At 39.0% G+C, this 25,590-nt stretch overlaps 1 protein-coding gene across 1 annotated transcript in view; it reads left to right on the forward strand.

The window, feature by feature from the left end:
• Nucleotides 1-25,590, forward strand: part of LOC150087414 (uncharacterized protein ZK1073.1-like) — a 218,404-nt gene that overhangs the window by 121,638 nt on the left and 71,176 nt on the right. Inside the window, exons 4-5 of the mRNA XM_090372055.1 lie at nucleotides 16,645-16,762; nucleotides 25,481-25,543. Of these exons, the coding sequence (XP_090228181.1) occupies nucleotides 16,645-16,762; nucleotides 25,481-25,543 (181 nt within the window). The remainder of the gene's footprint in view (nucleotides 1-16,644; nucleotides 16,763-25,480; nucleotides 25,544-25,590) is intronic.

Raw genomic sequence — 25,590 nt, forward strand, 5'->3', positions numbered from 1 at the left:
CATGTTAGATAAGCAAGTTTCACTTTATAGAATCAGAATTCGTTCAAAAAAAATGGTGGTGGCCATTATTCACACAACTCCTAGATATATGCATTGTCAACACTTGGAGATTGTATCAAATCACAAATTCTCAAGAAAATGTATCACTTCTGGATGTACACAGGAAAGTAGTGTTGGCCTACCTTTCTAAAACAACTTCTTCTGCTTCAAAAAGGCCGGGTCCACAAAAGTCTAAACTTCTAGGTGGACGAGTGAGCTTAGACATGAGGTTTGATGGTAATGGACATTTGGTAGTTCCAATAACGACACAACGAAGATGTGCTTTATGTGGTAAAAAAACAAAGACTTTGTAACAAATGTGATGTACCCCTACATGACATATGATTTGTTCCTTTTCACACAAAATGACTTTTTTATTATTATATGTTTGATACATAGTTAGTGTAAAACACCATTGTTTAATTTTGAATAAATTTTTTTTTTCTTTGTCTAATTTCTTTGAGAATAAGAAATATTTGTTCCCAAATATTTCTTATTCTCAGCCAATGTCCCAAAAATGGGACGTGCTTTTTTTCTGTAACCAGGTAGATTTTTGAATAAAATTTTTTTACAATGTCTTCATTTGAATGCTTTTAGCTGATATTAAGCGAGAAAATGGCATTTTTCTTTTAAATTCAATTATGGCTGGTAATGGGTTAAAAGATGATATCCGCTCTACAACGTCATCAACCTATGCCCCTGGCAGACATACCCTGGTCCTGTTCCACCTGTCCTTTTTAAAAATCATGTTTCCCTGACAATAGAGTCACCAACATGTCTGCCACAGAAACTCAAGTTAATGATGTTATAGAGTAGTTTTCATCTTTTAAGGTCACAAAAAGGTGATATTGTTCTATATGTTGGTATTAATGATATTAAGAATGGAAAATCTGAGGATAGAATCTAAGGCGGCATACCTAGTTGATATGGGTACACGTGTGGCACCTGCAGCCAGTATATTGTTGAGTTAGTTTGGTGTGACATAACTGGTAAAGTGAAATGAGAATAGGAGTGCATTATAGGCCTAGTGATTGTTGTTGTTGTTATTATTTTGGTTTTTAGGAGCATTAGCAACTAAGGCCATATTGCTCCGTGAATATGTGGTGGTCATTCTCTGACCTTTCCGCATCCTCCGTATTTGGTGGTGACGGGCTCGAACTCCAGTCTGATCAAGAAGCATGTGCTATGCACTGCTGCTCCTTCCCACCTGGCCTAGTGATTGTGATGAGTATAATGAAAGCTATACAAACAGATAATTGGTCAGACTTTGGTATGGCTTATAATGGGAGATTTTAAAATTCCAGATAATGAATGGAACTTGCGGTTGATCACTCGTGCAGTAGAAGAACTTTTCTGGATTTATTACATGACTGTTTTCTACACCAGCATATCAAAATGCATATAAATTATCAGGCGACATAGAAGCCTATGCCAGAGGTTAGGCAGGAAAAGGCAGATTATGAGAAATCTTTGGCAAAGGATGCTAAGAAAAACAGCAAGGATTTCTTTACTTATATTAACTCTAAAAGGAAGGAGATGAATCAGATTGGCCCACTTGATATCGATGGTTCAACTGTTGATGATCCTGCTCAGGTAGTTAACGAACTAAATGAATATTTTGCATTGACATTCACACGTGAGGAGTTATTAAGGAAGGAAACTGCCAGAAGGTTATCAAATTGTAGCAGAGTGCTTAATGATTTTGTAATAACTGAGAGCAAAGTGGAGGAGAAATTGTTGAAGTTAAACTTAATAAAAAAGGCACCTGCTGTGGTGGATGGGATCTATCCATGTATATTAAAGGAGGTGGCAAAGGAAGTAAGCAAAACCTTAGCCATAATTATGAGAGCATGCTTAGAGTCAGGAGAGGTCCCCACGGACTGGAGATCTGCAAATGTATCCCCAATTCATAAAGGGGAATCGAAGGGTGACATGAGTAATTACAGACCAGTTAGTTTAACTTCTGTTCCAGGTAAAATAATGGAGTCACTGGTTAAAGATGCATTGCAGGATCATCTAGACAAGACTGCAGCAATAATTCAGACACAGCATGGGTCTGTTAAGGGAAAGTCTTCTCTGACAAATTAGATAGGATATCATGATGTGGTTACAAAAGAACTGGATGCAAAAAATAATTTTGATATCCTATACTTGGATTTCAGGAAAGCTTTTGACACAGTTGCACATGGAAGACTACTGTACAAATGGAGCAGAGTGGTATTAAGGGTAAGTTGCTACAATGGATAAAAGGATGTTTGAATGGGAGAAGACAGAGGGTGGTAATCAATTGTTGCTGCTCCTCATGGGCTAATGTTTTTAGTGGAATCCCACAAGGTTCGGTGTTGTTTTGAATATATTTATCAGTGATATTGAAAAAGATATATTGGGCTTAGTGTCAAAGTTTGCAGATGATAAAAAGATTGGCAGGGTTGTTAATGGCAGTGTGCTACTGCAACAGGATCTAGAAAATTTGGGCAGATGGGCTGAGAAGTGGCAACTGAAGTTTAACTTTGACAAATGCAAAGTACTGAATACGAGTAGAAGTAACCCCAGAGGAACATACCAACTGTGTGGTACTACATTTAAGGTGGTAGAAAATGAAAAAGACCTGGGAGTAAGTGTTCAGTCAGATATGAAGTTTTCTGAGCAATGCAGACAGGCTGCCAGGTCAGGTCATGTGGTTTTTGTCAATGATATAAAGGAATTTTGCTAGCAGGGAAAAGGTGATTGTCCCTCCGTATAAGGCAATGGTCAGGCCATGCCTTGAGTACTGCATACAGGTTTGGAGGCCTCATTTTAGGAAGAATGAGGATTTGCTTGAGCGTGTAAAGAGAAGGGCAACAAGATTGGTGAGGGGAATGAAGGGATCCTCTTACCAGGAGAGGCTTAAGTTCTGCTGATTGCGGCAGCTGGAGACTAGGCACCTGCGAGGTGATCTGATTGATGTGTATAAGGCCTAGAATAACTGAATTCTAATGGGATTCTTCCACTTGTTCAGATTACGAACCGAAGTGTGCATAAATTCAAATTGAGGAAAGACAGCTGTAGAATAGATATGTGGAAATTTGCCTTTAGCCAGCGGGTGGTTAATTGCTGGAACAAACTTCCATCTGTCATTGTGGAAGTTGATATGTTAAATAAATTTAAGGATGAACTGGACAAACATTTAGAGGGAATGGTTGTGATTTTTTTTTTTTTTTTTGGCTGATGCTACATAAGCTCATACGCTTGCTTTCTTGCATCACATGGCACGATTACTATTCCTACTTTACTACTACTATCAAAGAGGCAACAAGTAAAAGCAAACGTTTGAGTATTGGCATTCGAGGTGAGCAGATACGCTTCGTCAGAACTCTTCAGTTTAGTGGATTGGATTACTGTTTATTATTGCTTTTAAATATTTCATTTATTTATTATATTGTTGGATTATTTTGTTATAGGTTTTCCTGTAACAGTTTAATTTTTAAAATATTATAGATATCATTTTTTAAAGTTAATTTTCATTGATATTTATCTAATTACGAGATCTGCCTTAAAGTGTGAGTCACAGGGTATCGTGACTCACACGGAAATAGCCGATGGTGATTTACATGCGAGTCATGATTTAATCCGTTGCGGAACCTGTGGAATGTTTCCCACGTCGACCTGGTGACTAATCATAGCTCACCTGGGGATTCTTTTCTTTGTGATCGATGTTTATTGGAAAAAAAAGCCATGAATTAGGATTGAATTTGAAAGTGTATGCAATTCTGCCCAAACACTGTAGGGGGAGTATATGACGAGAGCCTTGTCGATCAGTTCAGCCCTGGAGAGATTGTGCAAGGCTCAAGGGTAGAATTTTTCTCAGCCTGGTCTGTGCTTGTTAACAGGAGAGACTGCTTCTATAGGGATGGAAGACATTTAAATAGAAAGGGTGCAAGAATATTTGCTGATGCTATCGCAGCAGAGTTAGGTGGTTCGGAAAACGGCTAGCTTGGGGGGATACAGGGACTAATAGATTAACAGTAGCTGCTGGCAGAGGTAAAAGTGATTCTTGCACTACTTCTATTGAAATGCAATTGAGCAGCAGCCTGGAAAGCAAGGCAATGGGAAATTCGAGGACTGCTGGGAGTCATAGTGAAACAAGTAAATACATGGGCTGTGTTAGGGTAACTAAGAGTATAAACAGGTGCATGTATACTTGCATGTACACCAATGCTAGGAGTATAGTTAATAAATTTGATGAGCTTGAAGTGCTAGTCAAGACATCAAAGGCAGATATTGTTGGGATATCAGAGACACTGTGTCAGACAGACATAAGCAGTGTAGAACTGGAATTTGGGAAGGGAGGAGGGGTTTATGCTGTTAAACTGTACAGGAAGGGAGGAGGGGTTATGCTGTCAGTTAAGAAACACATAAAATCTAATGAAGTGCATCCAATTGATGTTGGTGGACAATGCATTGTTGAGTCTGTGACATGAGCACTGGGAAAGGAAAAATAAGAGCAGGTGTGTGTTATAGGCCTAATGAATTTGATGAGTATAATGAGCAATTGTGCAGAGAAATAGATTGGGCCAGTAAATTAGAGTGTCTTATAATGGGGGATTTTAATATCCCGGATATTGACTGGAATTTGTGGGTTGGTCACTCACACACTAGCAAGGCTTTTGTGTATTTATTGGATGATTGTTTTCTACAGCAGCATGTTTGGGAGGCAACTAGAGAAAGTAACACTCTTGATCTGATTATCAGTAGTGATTCTTCATGCATCAAGAATCTGCAGATAAAGGAACCACTAGGTGGCTGTGATCACAGTGTGCTGAAGTGAGATTTAATCAAAGAGGTAACTACCATCAAGGGTAAAGGGAAAGGTTTTTGCTTTCATAAGGGTGACTACGGTGGTCTGAGACAGTTTTAAATTCTATACGGTGGAACAAACTGATGATGTTACCAACAGGAAATTCAAAATGGGAAGCATTCAAAGAATTAATCTTGGAAGATTAATTCTTTTAGGCTTTTCATACCAATAAAGAAATATTGTTCAAGATTTAGGCCTAAATGGATTTCAGATGAACTAATTAGACATGTGACAGAGAAGAAAAATGCATGGGATACATGTAAATTAACATGTGACACAGAAGCCTATGATAGATATAAGCTGGTCTGTAACCAAGTTACAAAGGAGGTTAGGTAGGCGAAGGCAGACTACAAGAAATCTTTGGCAAAGCATGCAAAGAAAAACAGCAAAGAGGTCTTTACTTATGTAAACTCTAGAAGAAAGGAGATGAATCAGATTGGTCCACTTGATAACAATGGTTCAACTGTTGATGATCCTGCTAAGGTAGTTAACAAACTAAATGAATAGTGACAAATGGGCCTGGAGTACTGGGGTCCATAGTTTAACAAATAGATATTTATTGTATACCCAGTATAAAATGAAATATAAGTACAATTTCAGTAGCTTTCGGAACTCGTGTCCCTTTCTCAACTGACAGAATTTTTGAATACATTACAAGCAAAGTGTGGCACGTTACTCATTCGTCATTGTTGTAGCACGGACGTGTGCTGCCTTGCGCCAGTGATCATCCATCAATAAAACGGTTGTCTCCAGGATTGGATGTATACGCATGCCTCTCTGGCGATTTAATGCCTTAGGGTTGTTTATTATGTTTAGTGACTCTAGCCATAGGCGGTGGCGAAAGTGTCGCGCGTGGTCCACTATCTCAAAGTCGCGCTTGGGGTCAAGATCGTGGTTGGTAGCCCAAAAGTGTTCTGCAAGCGCGGACTGGTCAGTTTCGGCAAGCCGGATTGCTCTGTCGTGTTCCGTGAGGCGATCCTGGAGACGTCTCGATGTCTCACCTACGTAGCAACTGTTACAGGTCCTACAGGTGATACGGTACACTACATTGCTGCGTAAGACAGGTGTGACAGGGGTCTTCACACTGGAGACAAGTGAACGTAGGTTCCTACCTGGTAATTGCACACATTTGATGTTGTAACTTCTCAGGATCTTCGAGATACGTCCTGACACTCCTGGATAGTACGGAATGTAGGCGGATGATATGTCGACTTGCTTCGGAGGTCTTGGGTTGGAAGTAAGTTCTTGTGCCTGTAACAAGCATCTGTTTAGTACATGGGATGGATAACCGCATCTGGTTAGGTCCGCCTTCACACGGGAGATCTCGTTACGTCTAATTGTGTCGGTGCTGGAATGGCTCCAGGCCCTGGAGAACAGGGTGCGGGCAGTGCTATTGAGATGGCTTGGAGCGTGGCCGGACCCGTAGTTGGTGAATTGACCGCACCACATGGGTTTGCGGTATACTGAGGTCTCTAGATGTGGGCCTACGCGATGCACTAGCACGTCCAGAAACGGGAGCGAACCGTCCACCTCTGATTCTACGGTAAACTTGATGAAATTGGATAGAGAGTTGAGGTATTCTAGTAGTACCGTTTCAGAACCACGTGGTATTATGGTAAAAATATCGTCGACATATCTACACCACGTTGTAATAGGTGTAGGTGGGTTCTGGTGTATCTGCTTCTCCAGATCTTCCATGGCGATGTTAGCTACTACGGAACTGACAGGGGCACCCATAGCAGTGCCATGTACTTGTTTGTAGAGTGAGTCTTCAAAGGTGAAGATGCTACTAGAGAGGCATAGGTTGAGGGCGGTACAGATGTCATCAGTGGATAGTGACGTCCTGGATTGGAGGCTTAAGTCGCTCTCAAGGAGCCTTCTGGCGCAGTGCACGGCCTGTTGGACGGGAATCGAGGTGAATAAAGAAACCACGTCAAATGATGCCATGATAGAGTTATCAGGGATTGAAATGTCCTTAATGGTGTTAATGAATTCACTGCTGTTTTTAACGGTGTGAGATGTATTACCTATAAGAGGCGAGAGGAGGCTCGCGATGTGTTTGGACAGTTCATACGTTGGGGCACTGCAGCAAGACACTATAGGTCTGAGAGGAATACCCGGTTTATGGATCTTTGGTAATCCGTAGAATTGCGGTAGTTGGCAGCCAGTAGCACGCAGAAGATGGTGAGTCGCGGTCGGGATCTTCTTATCTTTAAGCCATGCGTGGACAAGTTTATTAACATTTGCTTCCAGACGTTTCAAGACTTTAACGGGAGGATCAGGTAGAGGTTCATATACGTTAGGATCGAGTAATAGGGCCAATTCTGTCAGTTGAGAAAGGGACACGAGTTCCGAAAGCTACTGAAATTGTACTTATATTTCATTTTATACTGGGTATACAATAAATATCTATTTGTTAAACTATGGACCCCAGTACTCCAGGCCCATTTGTCACTATTCGATCACTTTATGGCCATAATACCTACAACGATTGTGCACAGTTGCAAAAGTGCTTCCTCTCAATAGCTCGCTACAGGCAACATTTACGCTTCGCCCACAGATGCAAAAGCAATCGAATTATACCTAAAGGGTTCCGATACAAAGCCCCGTTCCACAGCTCTCATATGGATCGTGCCTGCTTTAACTTCAGCCTACGCACATTAAATTTATGGATATCCCATCTCCACCGTGAAATCAGGAACGCTGACTACAACAAGTCCAGACTGTTACAACATCTACAAGGTAAGGTCTCGCCTATTGTATTTACAAACCTTATACATACCATCTGCCATCGGGCTAGCCAGACCTCGGATACCTACCGTTTACGCCAACAGCGCAAGTTCATAAACTTGAGCATAGAAACTAACTCCTTAAAGACGAACACTCGTTCAGACAACACGACTTCTTTCGTCTTGAATCTAAGTAACAAACAACTGTCCAACGAGCAGCTGAGTGTTTTATCAAACGGTATGAAATTCGCCGTTATACCATCGAAACCTCCCATCACACAGCTCGCTATGGGTATAGAAGCCAGTATTACCAACCTTCCCGAAGAAACTGCCAACGAGATCCGATTCAAGACTGCCGCAGTCCTCCGCAACACTCGAAAAACGTGCTCAAACCTCAACCACCGCCAACGTGCCGCCCTGTCATCTATAAGAAAAGACAACTCCATCGTTATACTTCCTGCGGATAAAGGGCGCCGGACTGTTGTGCTGGACCGATCAGCCTACCGAGAGAAAGCCTTGGCCCTATTACTCGATCCTAACGTATATGAACCTCTACCTGATCCTCCCGTTAAAGTCTTGAAACGTCTGGAAGCAAATGTTAATAAACTTGTCCACGCATGGCTTAAAGATAAGAAGATCCCGACCGCGACTCACCATCTTCTGCGTGCTACTGGCTGCCAACTACCGCAATTCTACGGATTACCAAAGATCCATAAACCGGGTATTCCTCTCAGACCTATAGTGTCTTGCTGCAGTGCCCCAACGTATGAACTGTCCAAACACATCGCGAGCCTCCTCTCGCCTCTTATAGGTAATACATCTCACACCGTTAAAAACAGCAGTGAATTCATTAACACCATTAAGGACATTTCAATCCCTGATAACTCTATCATGGCATCATTTGACGTGGTTTCTTTATTCACCTCGATTCCCGTCCAACAGGCCGTGCACTGCGCCAGAAGGCTCCTTGAGAGCGACTTAAGCCTCCAATCCAGGACGTCACTATCCACTGATGACATCTGTACCGCCCTCAACCTATGCCTCTCTAGTAGCATCTTCACCTTTGAAGACTCACTCTACAAACAAGTACATGGCACTGCTATGGGTGCCCCTGTCAGTTCCGTAGTAGCTAACATCGCCATGGAAGATCTGGAGAAGCAGATACACCAGAACCCACCTACACCTATTACAACGTGGTGTAGATATGTCGACGATATTTTTACCATAATACCACGTGGTTCTGAAACGGTACTACTAGAATACCTCAACTCTCTATCCAATTTCATCAAGTTTACCGTAGAATCAGAGGTGGACGGTTCGCTCCCGTTTCTGGACGTGCTAGTGCATCGCGTAGGCCCACATCTAGAGACCTCAGTATACCGCAAACCCATGTGGTGCGGTCAATTCACCAACTACGGGTCCGGCCACGCTCCAAGCCATCTCAATAGCACTGCCCGCACCCTGTTCTCCAGGGCCTGGAGCCATTCCAGCACCGACACAATTAGACGTAACGAGATCTCCCGTGTGAAGGCGGACCTAACCAGATGCGGTTATCCATCCCATGTACTAAACAGATGCTTGTTACAGGCACAAGAACTTACTTCCAACCCAAGACCTCCGAAGCAAGTCGACATATCATCCGCCTACATTCCGTACTATCCAGGAGTGTCAGGACGTATCTCGAAGATCCTGAGAAGTTACAACATCAAATGTGTGCAATTACCAGGTAGGAACCTACGTTCACTTGTCTCCAGTGTGAAGACCCCTGTCACACCTGTCTTACGCAGCAATGTAGTGTACCGTATCACCTGTAGGACCTGTAACAGTTGCTACGTAGGTGAGACATCGAGACGTCTCCAGGATCGCCTCACGGAACACGACAGAGCAATCCGGCTTGCCGAAACTGACCAGTCCGCGCTTGCAGAACACTTTTGGGCTACCAACCACGATCTTGACCCCAAGCGCGACTTTGAGATAGTGGACCACGCGCGACACTTTCGCCACCGCCTATGGCTAGAGTCACTAAACATAATAAACAACCCTAAGGCATTAAATCGCCAGAGAGGCATGCGTATACATCCAATCCTGGAGACAACCGTTTTATTGATGGATGATCACTGGCGCAAGGCAGCACACGTCCGTGCTACAACAATGACGAATGAGTAACGTGCCACACTTTGCTTGTAATGTATTCAAAAATTCTGTCAGTTGAGAAAGGGACACGAGTTCCGAAAGCTACTGAAATTGTACTTATATTTCATTTTATACTGGGTATACAATAAATATCTATTTGTTAAACTAAATGAATATTTTGCATCGACATTCACACATGAGGAGTTATTCAGGGAGGGGAATTCCAGAGGTGTATTCAACTGTGGCAGTAAGCTAGATAATCTTGTAATAAATGAGAGTAAAGTGGAGCAGAAATTGTTGAAGATAAACACAAGAAAGGCACCTGGGGGGGGATGGAATCTATCCAGTTATATTAAAGGAGGCAGAAAAGGAAGTAAGCAAACCCTTAGCCATAATTATGAGAGCTTCCCTGGACTCAGGGGAGGTACTCATGGACTGGAGATGTGCAAATGTGACCCCAATCCCTTTTAGTTTAACTTCTGTTCCAGGGAAATTAATGGAAGCACTGGTTAAAGAAGCATTGCAAGATCATCCAGACAAGACTTCAGTTATAGCTTGGACACATCATGGGTTTGTTAAGGGGAAGTCTTATCTGACTAACTTAATTCGATACTATGATGTAGTCACAAAGGAACTGGATGCAAAGAATAACTTTGATATCATATATTTGGATCTTAGAAAAGCCTTTGATACTGTTGCACATGGAAGACTGTTGCACAAATTGGAGCAGTGGGGCATTGGAGACAAATTGCTGCTATGGATAAAGGGATGGTTGAATGGGAGAAGACAGATAGTGGTAATCAATGGACACTGCTCTTCGTGGACTTATGTTATTAGTGGAGTCCTGAGGGACTCCACTAATAACATTAGTGTTGGGTCCATTGTTGTTTTCTGTATTTATAAATGATATTGATGATGGTATATCAGGCTTAATGTCCAAGTTTCCAGTCGATACGAAGGTTGGCACGTTTGTTAATGATACTAATGACAGTACACTGCTGCAACATGATCTAGAAAAGTTGAGCAGATGAGCTTAGAGGTGGGAAATGAAGTTTAACATTGACAAATGTAAAGTACTACTTATGGGAAGCAGTAGAGTAATGTATCAATTCTGTGGTACCACACTGACAGTAGTAGAGAATGAAAAGGACCTGGAGGTAATTGTGTAGGCAGATATGAAGTTTTCTGAGCAGTGCAGATGGTCTGCAAGAGTAGCTCATAGTGTCTTGTCAATGATATACAGGAATTTTTCTATCAGGGATAATGAGGTGATTATCCCCTTGTATAAGGCAATGGTCAGACCATACCTTGAGTACTGTATACACGTCTGGAGGCCTCATTTTAAGAAGGATGTAGAGCTGTTCGAACAAGTACAGAGAAGGGCAACAAGATTAGTGAATGGAACAAAGGGTTTGCTCTTACAAGGAAAGGCTTAAGTTTTGCAAATTACAGTGTCTGGAGACTAGGCACCGGCGAGGCGATCTGATTGAGGTGTATAAAGCCTTGAATGGTTTGAGCATCAATGCTGATGGGATTCTTCCTCTTGCTGAGAATAATAACCTGAGAGGGCATAAATTCAAATTGAGGAAAGATGGTTGTAGGATAGATGTGTGGAGGTCTGCCTTTAGCCAGCGGATGGTTGATTGCTGGAACAAACCTCCATCTGTCATTGTAGAAGTTGACAGCTTAAATAGATTCAAAGCAGAACTTGACAAACATTTGGAGTGAGTGGATGAGTGAAATAAGGGTTTTTTTTTTTTTTTTTGGCTGATGCTATATAAGCTTGCTTTCTTGCATCATGTGCCTTTGCTAATGCTAAGGAGGTAATGCTAATGCTAATGATGTAAGAAGTGCACCAATCTTAAATTACAATTTGGTGCACTGATGGAACAATTTGAGTCACTGAAAAAACGGGTGCTTTCCCTCAAGAATAATGCATCAGGGACTCAGGACTCAAGCAATATACCAAGTGATGCACTCCCGATTCTGGCCTCAAAACAGAAAAACCACTTGCAAACTACTCTGGTTCAAAAGGACTTTGTTTTATTAGGAGACTCTAATATCAGGGAAATGGGGAATATTTTTTTATAATAAGGATGGGTGGAGTAGAACCAGGGTATGTCTGCCAGCAGCAACTATTAATGATGTCACCAACAGATTGTCAGATTTTAAGGGGAGTAAAGAGAATATTATTATTCATGTGGCGACTAATGACATTATACGTACACGATCTGACAATTTGTTGGAAAAATACAAGACCATGCTGAGGAAATGCCGCGAGCTAGGCCACAATGTCTGTGTCTGCAATTCTGCTGAGACACAATAGGAGGGATTATATGTTAAAAGCCTTATGGATTAACTCAAGACTTGAAGGACTCTGCAAGGCTTTTGGGGGGAAATTTCTATCAGCTTGGCCCACACTTGTAGGTAGAAGGAATTTGTTTTGTAGAGACGGGATACACTTAAACAAAGATAGTGCAAAAGTTTTTGCCAGTATTATTGAGGATACCTTAAAGGTTCAGGGAAACTGATAGTTAGGGGGGGGGATGTGGGTAATACTGACATGCATTTATCTGATAATATTGGTCGAAGTAACTCTTGCATATACCTTAAGAGTTCTTATCTGTTTCCCCAATTGGACATATTATCTAGATGTTCTGGGGCAGAAACGTTTCAAGTGACTGGGTAGCCAATGCCAGGGAAGAGAGCCAAAAAAACTTTAAGGGTTGTGTTAGGGTTGTTAAATATACAAGAAGAGAAGTCTTAATTGTTTATATAGTAATGTTAGAAGTGTCGTCAATAAAATGAGCAAATTCGAACTGCTGGTTAAAACAAGTAACACAGACACAATAGGGCTTATGGAAACGTGGTGCCACCCATGTTATTAGGAGATAATGAGTTTCAGTATGGCTTGTAGAATGTATTTAGAAAGGATAGGGTAGATAGAAGGGGTGGTGGGGTTATGCTTCTTATCAGAAGCAGCTAGTGTGTGACAATAGTTTTCCCGGATTCAGACATTTCACGTGCTAGTATAGAATCTGTATGGTGTGAGATAGTTAGAAACAAAGGTATAATGCAAGTAGGAATAATCTACAGACCAGGTGATTGTGAAGATTATGACGAAAGCCTTTACATGCAAATGTAGAGGCTTTCGTCATATCGGCGAAAGGGCGTCCTTACGAAGAAAGACTGCGAATATGTGGGTTGCAGAGTTTGGAAACTAGACACCTTAGAGGAGATTTGATTGAGGTGTTTAAGGCTCTGAGAGGCATCGGCAAAATGAATGAGGATGAAATTTTCAAGATTATAAATGATGCTAGAACTAGGGGACATAAATTCAAGTTACGGGGGGAAAATGTTTAGATTAGACTGGCAGGAAGTTTTATTTTAGCCAATGAGTTATAAATTACTGGAATAAGTTGCCTACATGCGTGGGCAAGTAAGCGTCAATGTCTTATTATGGGCGATTTCAATTTGCCTCTAATTGATTGAAGAAAATGGGAAAGAAACTTGACATGGGGAACAAAATTTTTAAATCAACTAGATGACATATTATTTGTATCAACGTGTCAGGGAAAGTACTAGAGAAAAGAATATCCTAGACCTCATTACTCATGAATCAGATGACATAACAAGGCTGACAGTAGAGGAACCAGTAGCAGGAAGTGAAAATGGAGTTCTACAGTGGATGACGAAGAGAGAGAGGTAACAGAAGGAAAAGGAATGGGTTATAATTTCAGGAAAGGAAATTACGATGCCTTAAGGCGCTACATGGCCTCTAACTGGGTAGATATCGCACAGAGAACGAATACAATTGAACTGTGGTATGCTTTTAAAACATTAATCACAGGTGTCTTGAATGCGTATTTACCATTAAAAAAATACTCCACGAGGAGGGTTCCAAATTGGATAAGTAGTAGTGAAGATGCCACATATGCCACATTACTTGAGCAGAAAAAGGTGGCATGGAAAAGTCACAGAGCAATAAAAAGTACTGAAGCCTATAACAGCTGCAAGGTGATGTGTAATAGAGCCACAGAAAAGGTTCGACAGACAAAGGCAGTTTATGAGAAATCACTAGCAAACAGAGCAAAGAGGGAGGATAAGGAATTCTTCACATATATAAATGCTAAAAAGAGCAGGACAAACCAGATCGGACCTTTACATAAGGGAAAGGGGATAGTATTAAATACACTAGCTGCCATTGCGATATTTACAGAAGAAAAACCTTTTGGAGCAGTGGGAAATTGTGGGAGCAAAGTTGAAAAATATGTAATTAATGATATTGAAATTTCGCAAGATTATTTAATGAAAAAACGTTCGAGCCAACAGGCTAGTAAGGCTTCTGGAGTTGATGGAATATACCCTATAATCTTAAGGGAGGCAGCAAGTGAGTGTATTGAACCATTGAGGCTAATTATGCGAGCATAGCTAGACTCTGAGGAGGTCAGTTGGATTGGAAAAGTGCCAATGTATCTCCCATACATAAGGGTGGTTCTAAGAGTGAAGTGGGAAATTATCGACCTGTCAGTCGGACTTCAGTGGTAGGGAAAATCATGGAGGCAATGATCAAGGGTGGAATTCAGGATCATTTGGATAGAATTGAAATTCTCAAGGATACTCAGCATGATTTTGTAAAGGGAAAATCATGTTTAAGGAATCTGGTTCACATTTTGAAAGGGTCACTCGTGAGCTGGATTTAGGGAATAATTTCGACATTGTTTATTTAGATTTCAGCAAAGCTTTTGACTCAGTCCCAAATGATCAGTTGCTTTATAAGTTGGAACAGGTTGGAATCACTTTGAAAATCCTTAGATGGATATCAGGATGGCTTCAGGGCAGGAGGCACAGTTGGGTTGATGTAAGAAGTGGGGTTCCCCAAGGATCAGTATTAGGACCACTGTTGTTTTTAATTTTCAGAAACAACATTGATGAAGGCATAGAGGACGTGATGTCTAAATTTGCAGATGATGTTAAAATTGGTAGAGTAGTTAATGATCACTGTCAAGCTGATCTTCTTCAGAGAGACCTAGATAGACTTCAGGAATGGTCAGAAAAATGGCAGCTATGCTTTAATCCAACAAAGTGTAAGTAATCCCAAATAACTTATTCACTTGGTGGAGTTCAACTAAACCCAGTACTGGAGGAAAGGGACTTGGGTGTTACGATATAGTCAGACCTGAAATTCTTTGAGCATTGTAAACAGGTTACAAAAGTTGGATAGATCGATGATCTATCCAACTTTTGTAAGTAGAGATAGGGACGTGATAATCCCATTGTATAAGGCTTTTGTTAGACCACACTTAGAATACTGTGTTCAAGTATGGAGACCACACCTAAAGAAAGATGTCGAGCTTCTTGAAAGGGTGCAAAGATTCACCTGGTGAGATCGGCAAAAGGGCGTCCTTACGAAGAAAAACTTCGAATATGTGAGTTGCAGAGTTTGGAAACTAGACACCTTAGAGGAGATTTGATTGAGGTGTTTAAGGCTCTGAGAGGCATCAGCAAAATGAATGAGGATGAAATTTTCAAGATTATAAATGATGCTAGAACTAGGGGACATAAATTCAAGTTACGGGGGGGAGATGTTTAGATTGGACTGGCAAGAAGTTTTATTTTAGCCAGTGAGTTATAAATTATTGGAATAAGTTGCCTACATGGGTGGTAGAGGCTGACAATTTGGGGAAATTCAAAGGTCATCTGGACAGTACCTTCAGGTGAGGGAAACGCATAGAATGATAGGTTTAATTTCCTTTTCTTTTATTAATTATTAGTTTTTTTTTTTTTTAATCATTTTTTTTATTTGAGTTTTTTTTTTTCTGGTGCAGCGTAAGCCCTAGGCTTTCTTGCACCATGCGGCCATTACTAATACAATATTCTTGATGTGATTATCAGCAATGATAATCACATCATTAAGAATCTCCAGATAAAGAACCACTAAGCGGCAGTGATCATAATCTCTAGATGTGGGATTTACTTAAAAGATAATATTACTCTCAAGGGTAAACGCAAGGAATTTTGCCTTCATAAAGGTGGTCTTTTGAATGGTCTTTTTTTTTTTAATTCTTTTTAGTGGAATCAACTAATGTTGTTACCAACCGCAAATTTTAACTGGAGACACATTTAGGGAAGTAATTGTAGAAGCAGTTAAATTTTTTTATACTGCTAAGAGATATTATTCAAGGTTTAGACAGGGAATGCTTGCAGTAGTGAAGATATTAATTGGTCTTATGATTTCTTGTAGCTGTGAAACATTAAACTACTAGCAAAGTTGTTAATTTTCATTTTTGTTATAAAAGTTTGTCTACATGTTTCACATTTTATTTAAAATTATTGTTTTAGGAAAGTAATCAGAAGATAAAGTAGTTGTTATATTGACAACCATAAAAAATGTCATTCTGAAGTATTCACACATGGCAGGTTTTATAAGATTCTGAATACTGACATGTGAAAACTTAACATGTGACCTAAAAATCAGCATTATGGTTGTAATTTAAAAATAAGTAAATTACTGCCACTATAGTTTTAATGTTGAAGATCAAAAATTAGTCATACAAAAGTTTTTCACTTAATGGTAAGAATAATCTTATTTTTATTGTTATATATATAACCTATAAGTTTTTCCAAAAATTAGTACAATCCCAAGAAAGAATTGTACTAATTTTTTCTTTCATAAATAATTATTTTCATAGCATTCCTCTTACCATTAGGAAGAATATCAAACTGTAAAAGTCATTTTCATTGACATATTTTAAGGTAGTTTGGGAATCTGTTACCAGCAAGAAGAATAAAAATATACATTGAGACAGATTTATGCATTCATACATTTTTGATAAAAATAAAAAAAATCTTAAAAAATAAAGTTGACTTGTTTGGGAAATGAAATATATTCTTATGTAATTTCAGATGAGGGATTTCATAATTTTGTGGAACACCCTTCAATGGCCAAAATAAAAGAGAAGTCTGTATTTCTTCATGTAGAGATTCCCGGACAAGAATATGATGCACCTAACTTTCCAGAGGGGTAATATTCCTAAAATGTATATACTTGTTTACTAGTTGGAGTATAAACTTGTACATTAACTTACAAAATCAGTTTAGTAGTTTTAATTTAGAGGCCAGAAAACAAAAAAATTTCCTATATTTATATACTCTGATTTTTAGAAATTTCTTTACAGCTATCATTTGTTCTAAAAGCATTTGATTTTAATATCAGCTATGAATTATAGTATATGTAATCAAACATCCTTGTTATCAACTTTTTGATAACTATATTGTTTTAGCTTGTTAGAGAAGTAAACAATTAGCACTTTTTTTTTTTTTTTTTTGTTAGATATTAACCTGGTAACCCTGTGGTCCAAGCACAGGGTTACCAGGCAGCCAGGCACATGGTTACTGCGACCTTTTGGGTTACCAGGCAGGCACTTTACCCATCTGGCTAGCCCGGTCGGCAATTAACACTTATCATGATGATACACAATGGAGAATGGTTACTAAAATCAATTCACTTCTCTCTTTATTAAGGCTATTACTTCCTTAATTTTACCACTGTCATTTGGAAAAATAGTAGAAAGGGCTATAAAGTTGATAATAATTTGATAACAATGGTGTTACTCAATGTCAGAATACCTTTAAGAATGAGATGCCATTTCTTCCCTTGTTTTGTTGTTATATTCTTTAGAGTTATCAACTTCTGATGAATCGTTGGGAAAGTGCTAATCGTTTTGATCTGTCTTCCATTGTATTTCAGAGATCCTGTAAAAACATGCCAACAATGTGTTTGGTCTCATCCATCCATCTTAAATGTTATCTTCTTTGTCTTCTACTTGCTTCTGTCATCCCAAGCATAATCACCTTCTCCAAGGCACTGTGTGCATGTATGCATCACATATCCAAAATAAGATATTTTTGCTTGGTATCATGGCCTCGAGGGAATGGGCAAGGCTGAGCAATGGTTTTCCTCACCATCCATAGTATCCTGAGCAGCCAGCTTTCTCCAGATCTATATCTCGAAGGGGACAATCTTGCTCTTCCTGTTGGTCCAGCTCTCACACTCGTACATTGCCACATGAAAAATCAGCACTTGTGAACCCAAGAATAGATGAGGATGGTGCACCATCCACCCTGATCTATTCCAGAACCCAAGTGATTGGAACTGTCTACTACTTCCACTTGATCATCCTCAGTGCCAAGTTCGTTGTTTATCCTAGTTGACATCACCATTTCCTTCTTGATATTCAGCATGAGTCCAGACGCATTGTCTTGTTTAACTCTCTTAACAATAAAACCCTTAAGAAGTGTTGTTGTTGCTTTTCTCTCTCTCTCTCAGCTGATAAGGAAGTATTATCTGAATATCTCAGATTATATGTATATTGTCTTCCAATTTTGAATCCTGCTGCTTCATTATCCAGTTCAGCCATTCTCATAATGTGTGCTTGCTGCACAAATTAAAGATGCATAGGGACAAGATAACTTTGCCTTGCTTCCTTTCCTATGATAAATCATTCTTTCTCATCAAATTTTCTGTTCTCATAATAGCCTCTTGCTCAGTATAAAGACTTTGCATAAGTAGGATTAGATGTTTTGGCATACCTATTTTCACCAATACATTCCAGAATGGGATAGTCCTTGCAGGTAAAAGCCTTCCTATAGTCAGTGAAGCATTAAGTACATTTTATTTTGATACTCCCTTACTTTCTTCATTATCTATCTGATGTTTGTTATTTGATCTTGGGTTCCTCTGCCTCCCCTAAATCAAACTTGTTCATCTGACGGTTCTTGCTTCAGAAAGGCTTCAGTCTCCTCTCTAAAATCTTCAGCATCAACTTTTCTGGCATGAGAAATCAGGCCATTCATTTGATTACACTGGCCAACATAATTTTTTACTTCCATGTGTCAGCTGTTTTCCATCAATTTTTAAGTGTAGATTTCAAAAATAATTCTTAATTTCACATCTTGTCACAATTTCTACTTATACAGGTTTGTGTTTATCCATAGTACAATTTAGGAAAGTAGATATGTCATTGATCTGTTGTATTATACTCATGGATAGCAGTAATGTTGGGGAGGGTTATCATGTTGAACCATGTCTGTCTGCCTCCCACCCCTCTCTCCCTTCCCCCTCAGTAAGAGGAAAGACAATTGCAATTAGTGTAAGTATGTGTACAATTTATCTTTGTGTATATATTGCATATTATTTATTTCTTTTGCTTAGAATTGTATTGTTAAAATGTTTAAGCAGAAGAAGTGTCTGAATCATCCTGACAATTTCTGCTATACAGGGTGTCTCAAAAATATTGGTACAAATGTTTGGGGGGGGGGGTAACATCTAAAGGAATGTGAATTGCATAGGAACCCATAACCGGAAATGTCACCGTAAGTCAGTACGTGGCACTGTTCATCAGTTCGCGAGAGGGAAAATTTCTGGTTTACTCATTCAAGCAGTAGTCGTCGCACGAAGAGCATGCATCGATATACGAACTGTGAGCAGGCAGACATGCACCTAGTGTATGGATTAGCAGAGGGCAATGGATGAGCCGCTCAAGAATTTATGGAGAACACTTCCCAGACAGACATGTACCGGACCACTGTTTGTTTCCGCGTGTGCATCAAAATCTGTGCGATTATGGGTCATTTAGAGGTAACAGGAGTACTGCGGGCAGACCACATTCGATGTGAACTCCCACCATGGAAGAAAGTGTGTTGAATGCCATCCAGAATAATCCTACTACCAGCACACATGCTGTTGCCTCTGCCTTAGGAGTGTCTCATTGCAGTGTACAGCGTGTCTGGCACGATGATTCCTTACACCCCTTTCATCTCCAAAGGATTCAGTTACTGCTCCCTCTAAGATCATCCTGCATGTGTGGCTTTTGCGCAGCGGTTTCTCCAAGAAAGTGTTCAAGACTTGAATTTTCCAGGTTATGTTTTGGTCACAGATGAGGCTTATTTCACTCGGGAAGGCTTATTCAATCAGCACAATGCTCATGTGTGGGCTCACGACAACCCACACAGTGTGCGCCCCATGCAGAACAACAATGCTTTGCAATAAATGTGTGGGCAGGTATGGTCGGTGACTGCTTAGTTGGCCCATACCTGTTACCATCCCGCATGAACTCCACTAAATATCAGATCTTTCTTGAACAAGTTCTACCAGGGTTACTTGACGATGTTCCAGCAAATGTGAGACGCAACATTTGGTTTCAACATGACGGGGTGCCTGCCCATTATGGAAGGTGTGTTCGTGACCATTTGAACAGGCATTTTGGGCGTCAATGGATTGGCGTGGTGGACCTGTTGCCTGGCCCCCACGCTCACCTGATTTATCGAGCCTTGATTTATTTCTGTGTAAGGCCCACAAATCTATCGTGTATGAATCGCCTGTGGAGACGGAAATGGATCTCGTCTGCGCTGCTGCTACTGTAAAAGAAACTCTAGGTGTGTTCGACCGTGTCCGCCAATCCATGCTCTGTCGGTGTCACGCATGCATCGCGTCTCATGGTGGAACCTTCAAGCATCTGTTGTAACATCACGAAATGCATCCATCTCGTACTCCATTGTTAATATTATGTCAAATAAATGTTTGCCACTGATTACTGTCTTGTGTCGTTTCTGCTTCTTGTGCCTCTGTTACTACTTTCCCGTGACGTTTCCGGTTATGGGTTCCTATGCGATTCATATTCCTTTAGATGTTACCTACATCCCCTAAACATTTGTACCAATATTTTTGAGACACCCTGTATGTGTGATGGTTTTCAACAAAAATTCAGAGAAAGAAAATCTGCAGTATTACTAAAGGTGCATATTTCTTTGTACTTTGGTTTCAAAGTTGGTGATCAGGACAAAACTGGGGCTTCACATATATGCTGTATTATTTGTGCCACAAATCTGAGGATGTGAATAACTGGGAAAATGAAAATTATGCCTTTTGCTATTCCTGTGATGTGGCAAGAAGCATACAACCGCAGTGACGATTGCTATTTATTTATGAAAAAAATACTGGAGATGTCCAGAAAAGCAAGTACACAATCAAATATCCTAACATATCATCTGAAATAAGCCTGTCCTTCATAATGAAGACATGCCAATACCAGATTCTCCCCAAAAAATGGAATAAAGGAAGCAGTGATGAATATAGTCTTGTGTTGTACACTTTTTTGCCAGACTGTCCACCAAACACATTTAGTCTAACAACCAGAAAATTATAACACACCATGCTTAATTAAGCAATTAAGCAAGAAAAATTTATCTTAGTTGATTTAAACTTATTAAATAAGGAGCAAACAGAACTTCTTGGTTCTAGGTTACAATGGTGGAAGTTATTCAAAGCAGGAACAAAAATTACATATGTTTAAAAATGTCACAAATGGTTTTCAAAATATATTTTTTGAAAGATGGTATGTGTTTCTATAAATTAGTGGTTTTCTGAATGAATTGGGCATTAAACACAATCACAATGAATGGCATATATTTATTGGTGCCTCAAAATTAAGTTTAAAAGTAGTTTTGCTGCACAATGGAAATGCATTCCTATCAGCTAATCTAATTCATGCTGGTGGATTGAAAGAAACCTGTGAAAGTATGTCCAAGATCCTTAGTGGAATAAAATACCAGCACTTTTCTTGGAATGTCTCTGGTGATCTTAAGGTAATTTGATTACTTGCTGGTCTGCAGAGAGGTTTCAAAATACTGTTATTTTCTATGTTTGTGGCACAGTTTTGCAATAGAAAAACAACATATTGGGCAGCATTGGGAAAAGAAGAAATTTTTGCCAGGGAGAAGTAATAGAAAATATGATCCACTGGTTGAACCAAAAAAATAGGTTCTTTTTCCACTCTTGCATATAAAGCTTCAATTAATGAAGAATTTTGATAAAGGATTTGGTTAAAATTTTTGTTAAAGTTTTTCTGATACCTAAGTGAAGTGTTTCCCAATTTAACAGACAAAACTGAAAGAAGGTATTTTCATTTGGCCTCAGATAAACTCCTCAAAAATTATGTATTTGAAACAAAGAAACAAGAATTAGCATCTTGGTGATCATTTAAAGCAGTTGTGCATGGATTTCTTAGTAGAAGAAAAGAAGATAATTATGAATCTCTGGTGTCTCCTTTACTGCAGTATTATAAAGATATGGGCTGCCAAATGTCTGAAAATTAATTTTCTTCATTCCTCTGTTTTTTCTTCAAATTTTGGGAGATATAAGTAATGAGTAAGGGGAACACTTTCTTCAGGATATATCCACAATGAAAAAGCAGTACCAAGGTTGCCGCGATACTGTCATGATGGTAGATTTTTGCTAGTTTCTTAAGAGGGGAAAAAAATGTACTATAAGAACTCTTGAGTAGCAAACATTTCTAAGAAAATAGAATGCATGTAGTGCATTATATGTTTGATTAAAGTATTTTAAAATGAATAAGATTTGTTTTTAATAAGATAGTATAAGTATTATTGTATGAAATTTGAAATAGGTTGTTCATTAAGTTACTAAAATTTCAGTTTCCTTCAATTGAAATAAGATAGAGATATAATTTTAGTATATTTAGAATTGGTGGATCAATTTCCTTTTTAATCTTCTTTCGCTCTGTAGGTATGAAAAAAAATTTGTTTTTTCTTGGCCAGTGTTATTAGACCATTCTCTGACATCACTCTTCTGTAGTATTGGGATATACACTGTTCTTTTCCATTCCTTAGGCCACAAGATCTTGTTCCATATCTGTTGACATAAAACTGTTAGAGCCAAAATTGCTTCAACTCTTGCAACTCTGAAAAACTCAGTAGGTATTCCAACTGGTCATGTCCACTAAACTTCACCCTTCAGTACCTTTGGATCTTCAGTAAACTCTATGCTTATGAATGATTCTATCATGTTACAGTCCAACTTATAAAGATTTTCTGTGTATTCCTTGCATCTTTTTGTTACCTCTCTTGCAATTGTTATGTTCTTTTCATGCTTATTCTTCAGGACCCCCACCCTCGATTTCCTTAATTTCTCCGATCATTTTGAAGAGATCCCTTGTGTTTCCTTTATTGCTACCTATCTTAATTTTTTTTTTTTTGACATTTTTGATTGCAGTACCTCTCCTTGTCTTTTGTCACTTGATGTTGGAAGTATGCATTTATTTAGTTTTGACTTTCTGAAAATTGTCTGTAGTTTTTGTCCTCCACCTCTTTGCGATTTTGATAGCTTGTTCTGAAAGCCACCTTGCTTTCCTTTTCTTCTTTGTAAGTTTGCAAACATTTTCTTTAGTTTCTACCTTTATGATATCTCGCACTTTTTTCAGAAGTTCATTGTATTCTCTGTCAATCAGTTAGAATTTCTCTTGTTTTTCACCTCTCTTATATTTACATGTTATATTTTCTATATCACGCCTTTACAGTACATTTGTTTTGTGTATTTTTTTAGTTTAATTTCAATTTTTGCCATCAAAAGTTCATGGTCTTTCCACAGTCAGCACCTGGAAGAGTTTTGGCTTATTGATTGCACTTTTCCATCTTCTGTTGCCAATTAAAAAGATTGGCAACAGAAGATAGAGGATGGATGGATGTTGCTAATCACTTTGATTCTGATATTGCCCATTTGTTGATATCCACATGCAGAATCTGTTTTTATGTTTTTTAAACAGTATTAGATATAAATAGTGTTTTCCTCACAAAACTAAATCAATTGCCTGCTTTACTTGCATTCACCAAGACTATTCTTTGTAATTCGTAGCACCAACCTTTGCATTCCAGTCACCATTAAGTGGCATCCCATCTTTTTTGATGAGGCACCATCGATCACGTCCTGAAGATTTCTATAAAATTCCTTGATATCCTTCTCAGCATATGTTGATAAGTGTACACGGCTGGCACTAGCATTTGTGGTGATCGAGGCAAAACCTGTGACAGTGCCTAATTTGTATCATATCTTAACACACACCTATATATGCAGTAGTGCACCTAGCAGCACCTATTTTAGGGGGCACCTGTGGCAAGTGCCTCACTTGCACACCCCTAGCACCAGCCCTGTAGATGTATGGGAGTAATGTTGGTTGGATAGCCCAAATTCTTATAGAGGTAAGCTTGTCATTGACTGGATTATAGCTGGGCACTGAATTGCCAATATTCTTTTTGAGAATTATTGTCACTCCATTCATCCTAATGGACTTGTGACCAGAGTAAAATATTTGTAGTTATATGAAACAAACCATGTCATTCCTGTCTGAATAAACAAAGTTGGAAATCCTTATACCTAGGATTTCCAGTTTTGTCTGTTCAATTTCTGCTTTATGTTTACATTGTTACATTAATTTCCATTTCTGTATTGTTATGTCTAGCTTTCTATAGTTCATACTACTGACATTCAGTGTTCCACAATGTGCATCTTTCAGTGCTGGCAGTCTCAGTGGATAGGCTTCCTTATGGCTTTGATCCAATCACATCATTATGGCCAGATCTATTCCGTGAAATCTGTTGCTCTCTCCCAGTATCCAGCGTTATGTTTTGAGACTTGAGCAGACTTTTCTCCATTGCAAAATCTCTTCTAAATGTTGATTGTCTGTCCATTTGAGTTTGCTGGCAATTGTGAAAACTCAATAGACAGGCACTGAGTTTTCTTGGCAATCATGTAGAAGCGATTTGCCATTGCTTTCTTTCAGCATTTTATGCTTACTGCTAGAAAGGTTGACATTTCCTTCAGCTAATGATGATATGCTTATATTGGCATTGTTTAGTTATCGTTGACCTTCAATTGAATCAGGCCATACCATATTTGATCAAGAAAGGCTGTATGTTGCACTTCAAACCATTTATGACCCTCTCTGCAGTTTAGCAGTAGTCATTTAATAAATGTAAATTTTTATTTAAATTTCAATATTAATGATTTCCTCAAACAGAATGTGTCATGTTCATTTTAACCCCTTCCCGGAACATTTTTTTCTGGAAAATGTGCCTTAACGGATCGACTTTTTTTATTTTACAGATTAAAAGTATGCATCATGCGAATACTCATTGTATAGTTTTTTTGTGTCATTTATTAATTTTTTTGTAGAAAATACATGGGAGTAATTAACCCATTTGGGCTATCCCGGGTTATCTCTGATATGCCAAAAAGTGTGCAAATTATACAGATTTTTTTTAATAAATTAGCGCTTGAGCTAAAAGAAAGGCACAGAAAAAAGTCTTCATTACTCATTATATAAATAAATTTTAAAAATCAAGTTGAACGCACGAGCAGTAATCGCGAACTAACTACATTCTGACACTCGGCTGCCACAAGTGGACAGGCGAGGTAAGCGTAGCTTATGGGCGGAAGTTCAAGAAGGTGCCGAAATATTTTTCGATATTGTTTTTGTGAATTATTTTCGTGGGTTCAGTGTTCTGCATTTAGGACGGCAAATTATATTTTGCATACTGGCAGCACAGGAACGCGCGATACTGTTCTGACATTGCTGTACAATATAAGTAAAATGAAAGCCAGTCGTTTGCTGCCAGGCGTGAGAAAACTCGGGATTTACTTGCCTAATGCAAAATTAACCAGAGAAATACGTTTCAGTCCTAAATTTGGAGGTATTATTGTTTACTTCGGGTATTATTGTATCCCGAGATATTTCGTGTATGTTCCAAATAACTTTTAAACCTAAAAACGAGATATCTCGGTATAATCCGTGAAGTTGAATTATATTATTATAATTCAATAATTACAAATAAAATTGCAATTATTGAATTAAAATATCACTCCCTGACATTTTAATGTTGTATTTAGGTATCATTTCCCAAGTATTCAACAATTAGCGGAAGATCTATATGCTGTTTTGGATCACTTCAAGTAAGAATTTTATTCCCCATTGAACTGAAATTGAATTAACTTTGATA

The sequence above is a fragment of the Mastigoproctus giganteus genome, chromosome 4, assembly GCF_048544385.1.
Source record: "Mastigoproctus giganteus isolate SK-2022 chromosome 4, ASM4854438v1, whole genome shotgun sequence".
Lineage (NCBI taxonomy): Eukaryota > Metazoa > Arthropoda > Arachnida > Uropygi > Thelyphonidae > Mastigoproctus > Mastigoproctus giganteus.